At 44.4% G+C, this 6,456-nt stretch overlaps 1 protein-coding gene across 1 annotated transcript; it reads left to right on the forward strand.

Moving 5' to 3' along the window:
* Positions 1-1,495: 1,495 nt before the first annotated feature.
* LOC129181994 (spexin prohormone 1-like) lies at positions 1,496-5,659 on the forward strand. Its single transcript, XM_054777834.1, has 6 exons — positions 1,496-1,633; positions 4,470-4,753; positions 4,838-4,883; positions 4,957-5,001; positions 5,424-5,521; positions 5,588-5,659. The coding sequence occupies exons 2-6, from the start codon at positions 4,691-4,693 to the stop codon at positions 5,633-5,635; spliced, it is 300 nt and encodes a 99-aa protein (XP_054633809.1). The 5' UTR covers positions 1,496-1,633; positions 4,470-4,690; the 3' UTR covers positions 5,636-5,659.
* Positions 5,660-6,456: the final 797 nt, after the last annotated feature.

Raw genomic sequence — 6,456 nt, forward strand, 5'->3', positions numbered from 1 at the left:
TAGTAGCCCCGCCTCCACAAAGAGGCTGAATGAGATGAGGGTTCACTCTCTCCGTTCATTCCACAAACAGATGCAGAGTGAACCCTCTTGTCATTCAGCCTGTGTTGTTTAGACAAGACACGCATACACGTCAGTTTATCCAGGGTGTCGTAATTACCTACCCGTTTTTTTTAATCGTTCCATTTGTCGATGATCGTGACAGGCCAGAGGAGACACACAAGCACCAGACTTGATGTGCTGAGCAACAGGCTTTTATTCCAGTTTTGAATGATCTCACAACAGGAACAATAATCCCTAATAAAAACACGGGCTCACGCCAAGTTGAAACGCAACTCTGAAGCCACGACGTCACTTCCTGCCTGCGCCACCGGAACACATTTACAGCAACATACACGAGCACAAGTCTTATATTCTCTTATTAGTGTAATGGTGATTATAGGGGTGTTATTTCATGTCTGGAGAGCTCTAATAATGTTGAAAAGTGTATTTAAAACGGTTGTAATCAGGTTTACTATGCCCTAACTGCCAAAACATTCCATCTGTAAATAGTAGGGGTGTCATGAGACACACACAACGCATGAGATGAGACGATGTACGAGATTGGGTCCACGGGGACGAGACAAGATTTCACTGGACATGCAGACATTTTTATTTAGCTGATTTTTAGCCTTGCAATCATCTTTTTTCCCTGCTAATTTCCACTACATTACCTTACATTGCTGCACTGCTGTGGTGTATGCTAGCGGCCCCGTCTCCCCCCCACAGAGACAAAGTATGACTAACGAGGTCTTACTCCATTGTTCTGTGGGCTGCTGTTGTTCTATGACGCATCTAAGTGCTCAACTAATGGAGAGTGAACCCTCTTCCTGCCCCTTTTGGAAGCGAGAGACAAGGAAAAAACGACATGCATGCACATGGCGATCTACGGAGGCCGGCAAAATGACCCAGTTCATTTTAATTTACCATGTGATCCATTTATTATGGCGCTACATTTTTTTTCTGAAGGAGAAATCTTGTGACATTTTAGTCTCATGAGAGCTTGTGACACCCCTGATAATTTTACTTATCACGGTGGGGTCTGAAACCAATTAAGCGTGATAAACGAGGGATTACTGTATTATAAAATTAAAATAAAGAAAAATGACACCAGACAGAGTTTGAGGCAATATTGTCACGTACTGCCTGAATGAATAAGCTGTACGTTTGTCCTCCATGAAGACGTCACTTTGTGTTTGTGGAGGTTTTAAAAAAGCCTCTATTGAAGTCTATGAGAGGCGAGCAAGAAGAATATAGATCACAGACGAGCACTTGGCTGATGCCCTATTAACCACAGAGGGAGGCCAGGACAGAAAAACAAAGTGTGTCATGCATGCATAGATTGTTTTTCATTGACAGGATGAATACACACCTTGCCTACACACTCCCTGTCATCACTTCAAGCAGTGACCTCTACCCCTAAAGATGCCACTAATAAGCAGTGGCACTTTCCTCAGCACCTGTCACTCACGTCTGTGACGTCAGCGCCCAACCTGCCGCTTCGCCACACGAGTGCATCTGTTTACACACCACAGTATTTTTTTACAGCAGCAGCGAGCACGCAGGCAGAACGTCTGACAACACAGCACCACAACAGGTAAGATGTTTTTTTTATGATGAGTCGGATCTTGAACGTATGATATGTGTTTTGATTTCTAATGGCTACGACCGTGTGGTTCCAGCTCGGATGGAGAAAATACACTTTTCCCAAATGGAATAATGCAATCTGCCCTCTTAGCGCCTCGACTTCTGCTATGAACAAACAGTTGAAGAGGAGATGATAAATCCTTAATCATTTCATACATGTAACTGTACTTGATTTTTTAAAACTATTATGCGGGATCATATTGTTTCAGGACTTCTGAAATGATCTACAATCTTAAATACAATTTCGTTAGAACGGAAATATTTTCTATTAATACATAAATATATTTGAATCCATTTTATTTTCTTTTTTAACTGTTTGATTGTATCGTATTGTTGAATGATTTCTAAAATGAGAATTTTAAATACAATTGGCAATATTTTAAATGAAATATATTTTAATTAATTTTACTTTAACTAATAGATTGTATCATATTTAATTGATTTTAAAATAAAAAAATTAAAATAAACTTTCATGAAAATAGCAATCTTTTAATTTCAAATATATCGTTTAATGATTTTTTTTTACATTTTTTCACTGTTAAATTCTATTGTCAAATATTCAAAATATTTTAACATTAAATACAATTTTATGAAAATGACAATCTTTTAAAATTGTGTTTTATTATATATATATATATATATATATATATATATATATATATATATATATATATATATATATATATATATATATATATATATATATATAATTACTGTATGTACCTGTATATATTGTATACAATTTTTTAAAATTGATTTAAAAATATATCCAACTTAGATTGCTAGCTTGCAGCTAGCTCTTGGTACGTGGTATGTCACCTCCCTGGTGGGGGAGGAGCCTGAGCAGGTGGGCAAGGTGGAGAAGTTGCGGCTAGAAATAGTCGGACTCACCTCAACGCACAGCAAGGGCTCTGGAACCGGTCCTCTCGGGTGGGGCTGGACTTTATTCCACTCTGGCGTTCCTGGTAGGGGTGGCAATTCTTGTTGCCCCCTGGCTCGCGGCCTCTGCCTTCGGGTGGGGGGAGGGGTCCTGGCTGTGCAGTTTCAGCATACCCGCCCAGCATACCTCGAGGGAGTATCAGAGTGTGCTCCCTCGGGGGATTCCCTTGCTCTGCTGGGGGACTTCAACGTTCACGTGAGACCTGGAGAGGCATGATTGGAAGAAACGGCCCCCCTGATTTGAACCCGAGCAGTGCTTTGTTATTGGTCTTCTGTGCTTGTCACAGATTGTCCATAAGGGTGTCCACATGTGCACTTGGCACCAGAACATCCTGCGGCCGCGTGTTTTGGACACTCGGATGAAGAGAGGAGTGGAGCCGTTAACCGATCACCACCTGGTGGTGACGTGGCTCCTATGGTGGGGGAGGATGCCGGTCAGACCTGGCAGGCCCAAACATATTGTGAGGGTCTGCTGGGAACATCTGGCAGGGTCCCTTGTCAGGAGTTTCAACTCCCACCTACGGAAGAGCTTTGACCATGTTCCGAGGGAGGCGGTGGACATAGAGTCAGCCATGTTTCATGCCTCCATTATCAAGGCGACTGATTGGAGCTGTGGATGTAAGGTTGTCGGTGCCTGGCGGTAATCCCAGAACCCGTTGGTGGACATCAGCGGCGATGGATGCTGTCAAGCTGAAGGAGGAGTCCTATCGGACGTTTTTGGCCCACGGGACTTCGGAGGCAGGCCAAGCGGTCTGCAGCTTTGGCGGTCGCCGATGCAAAGACTTGGACGTGGGAGGAGTTCCAAGAAGGCATGGAGAACGACTTCCAGAGAGCTTCAAACAGATTCTGGACCACCATCCGTTGTCTCAGGATGAGGAAGCAGTGTACATTCAACACCATGTATGGTGGGGATGGTATACCGCTGACCTCAACTAGACTAGTTCACTGGAAACAGGCTGGACTTACTGCGAAAAGCCGACAGGCAAAGCTCTCATTTTACCAGTCGATCTACGTTCCTACCCTCACGAGCTTTGGGAAGTGACCGAAAGGACGAGATGGCGGGTACAAGCAGCCGAAATGAGTTTCGTTCGTCGGGTGGCTGGGCTCTCCCTTAGAGATAAGGTGAGAAGCACTGTTATCTGGGAGAAAGTCAGAGTAGAAGCGCTGCTCCTCTGCATTGAGAGGAGTCAGGTGAGGTGGCTCAGGCATCTGGTCAGGATACCTCCCGGACACCACCCTGGGGAGGTGTTCAGAGCACGTCGACCGGTAGGAGGCCTCGGGGAACTCAGGACACGTTGGAGAGACTACGTCTCTCACCTGGCCTGGAAACGCTTCGAGATCCGCAGGGAGGACCTGGACAAAGTATCCTGGGAGAGCAAACTCTGGGCTTCCCTGCTTAGGCTGCTGCCCCCACCACCCGAACTCAGATAAGCCGTAGAAGATGTGTAACAGGTTTACTTTGTCTATGGTGATTCCACTTGTTCTAACAGTGGTTGGAGTAATGGCTCAATAGCGCCCTCTCTCACTCGTGGGCTATATACTGTATATAGGGCAGAGTGTAATTGCAGCTTTAGTTCATCAGCCCTGTGACCCGAGGTGAGTAGAGGAGCGCTCCTCTATGCCATTGTATGGTTAGCTGTGATGCTAATGTAACTCATTGTCATTGTAGTCTGTAACAACCCTCACGGTAGTGATCAGTGCACATTGTCTCACACCAGGTACATGTTTATTATTGTTTATGTAATCCATATTATACATTGTTCATGTTTATTTGAGTTCATCAGCCCTCTGACCCGAGTCTGTAACAACCCTCACGGTAGTGATCAGTGCACATTGTCTCACACCAGGAATAAACGGTGTCACTGTCTGCAAGAAGCTCCAAGTCTCCTGTTCATTACCACCACAACACAACGCAGAGCTCAGGAGACCTACACCACCCAGAGCTACAGTGCATTCAGCGGGGGTTACAGATGGATGGATGAAATCAAAATAAACCTCCATTTTAACAAATTAAATTGGTAAAGCAAGACCTTTTGCTGTTTGTAAAAGTGTTTTTCAGATTGCAAAGATGTCCTTGGTATGTGTACTGCTGGTGGTGACGCTGGTGTCTCAGTGTTGCTCTGCTCCACAGGTGCTAGATAACTCAAACACATCCTCACCTGAATGCCGGATGATCACAGATGAAATATTTCTCTTATTTCCACCCTTCTTGCAGCGGCGAAACTGGACGCCTCAAGCCATGTTGTACCTGAAGGGCACACGTAAGAATAAACCAGTGACACTTTCCACTAAATGGAGTTGAAAGAATGTTGATCAAAGTTGATGTTGCCGCAGAGGGCCGCCGCCGCTCAGTGGACAAAGAGGACACTCTTCACAGAGGTCCGTGCAACATGCAACACCACAGAGCCAAATGAGTGAGAATAAGTAACAACTGCACGCAAGCATTTGCTATGGTTATTGATAACAAGCATTTATTACCTCCGAGGTTTCCCTGGTGACTTGTTGCTAGGCAGATTTCCCAGGATGCCATCATTTGCACACCAAAGTCCATTCAAGAAGTTAATACCAAATACTCACCAACTTGATTTTAAGTGTGAAACACAGCAGAAAAAGGACAGGGAGATTTGGCAGAAACAGTAACGAGAAGGAAATCAGTACGCTTTTTACGCCACAGTGTAGCATGTGCACTGCTCACATAACATCTGCACATAAATGAATGAATTCCAAGGGATCATCTCGTGCAAATGTTTGTATTTTATTGATTTCTGAGACATTCTGTGCTCTACTTTTCACCTCTGCAGCAACCGACAACCTGCAGGCCAACGACAGACTGTCGTGGATGTCTTCAGTGTTGTCTTATCTGGAGCTGATTGAGCGAAACAGGGATGATCCATGGAAGGTACAACTTGATCTCCATCCTGCGGGACTTTCTCATCTTCTAATGCTTTCATCTATGATGTCTCAGGCTGCTGGAAGAAACAAGGTGGATGAACATGAGCGGAGTTTAAAGTAGATCTGCTGCTTTCCTTCTTCTGCGATGTTCTTTAGCGCTTGCAGATGCGTAATAAAGTACTACAAGTGTGCTCCTTTGATGTGTCGTGACGCTGATGGCTGAAACACTCAGTGACAATTGGAAGGTCAGAACTGTTGAGTCCTTCACACCGTTTCATCATCACAAGGGCTCAACAGATTGGACCTGGCAGCCGTCGCCGAGGTCAGCGGCGGTCCAGACGGACCTTGAGTTGACTCATCGATCCCCCACAACCTCACATCGCAGAGCATTTGGTACAACTTCTTCAGAAAGTTAATGTTTGCTTACAAGTGAGCTCAGGGAAAGTTACGACAGGTCGTTAACGTCTCGGGTGGGAGAAAAAAGGAGCGCTTGATTTGCTCACCCGCACAGTACAGGTAATCTTGCCTGACCCCTAGTTACAAGCACAACTCATGTTACAATTATGTTAGGTGAAAGAGTACAGTCTATAGGTCTATATACTCTCTCACACACACACACACACATATATATATATATATACAGTCAAACCTGTCTATAGCGGCCACTAGAGGGAGTCTGCAAAAGTGACCGTTATAGACAGGTGGCCTCTATAGACAGGTTGGCGTCCAGTTTGAATGTTGACCAGTAGAGGGAAAAAAATAATAATAATGTTGACCAGGAGAGGGCACTGCGGATAAAAGTTGTACAGCACTACTAGGCTTGTTATTATCATGGTTCATGGTTTTAATTCATCCTGAACATGCATGAGTCAAACAGTAGCACATCACATAGTACAATTCACAATTTTGCATGTCCAAAAAGGAGTAGGAAGAAGCAAAGCT

Source organism: Dunckerocampus dactyliophorus, chromosome 5 (genome assembly GCF_027744805.1).
Source record: "Dunckerocampus dactyliophorus isolate RoL2022-P2 chromosome 5, RoL_Ddac_1.1, whole genome shotgun sequence".
NCBI classification, from domain to species: Eukaryota; Metazoa; Chordata; class Actinopteri; order Syngnathiformes; family Syngnathidae; genus Dunckerocampus; species Dunckerocampus dactyliophorus.

Coding starts and splice junctions, on each gene's coding strand:
- LOC129181994 (XM_054777834.1), top strand. CDS start 4,691: ATGTCCTTGGTATGTGTACTGCTGGTGGTGACGCTGGTGTCTCAGTGT. Junction 4,754..4,837: donor AGTGTTGCTCTGCTCCACAG/GTGCTAGATAAC, acceptor CCCTTCTTGCAG/CGGCGAAACTGGACGCCTCA. Junction 5,002..5,423: donor AGAGGACACTCTTCACAGAG/GTCCGTGCAACA, acceptor TCACCTCTGCAG/CAACCGACAACCTGCAGGCC.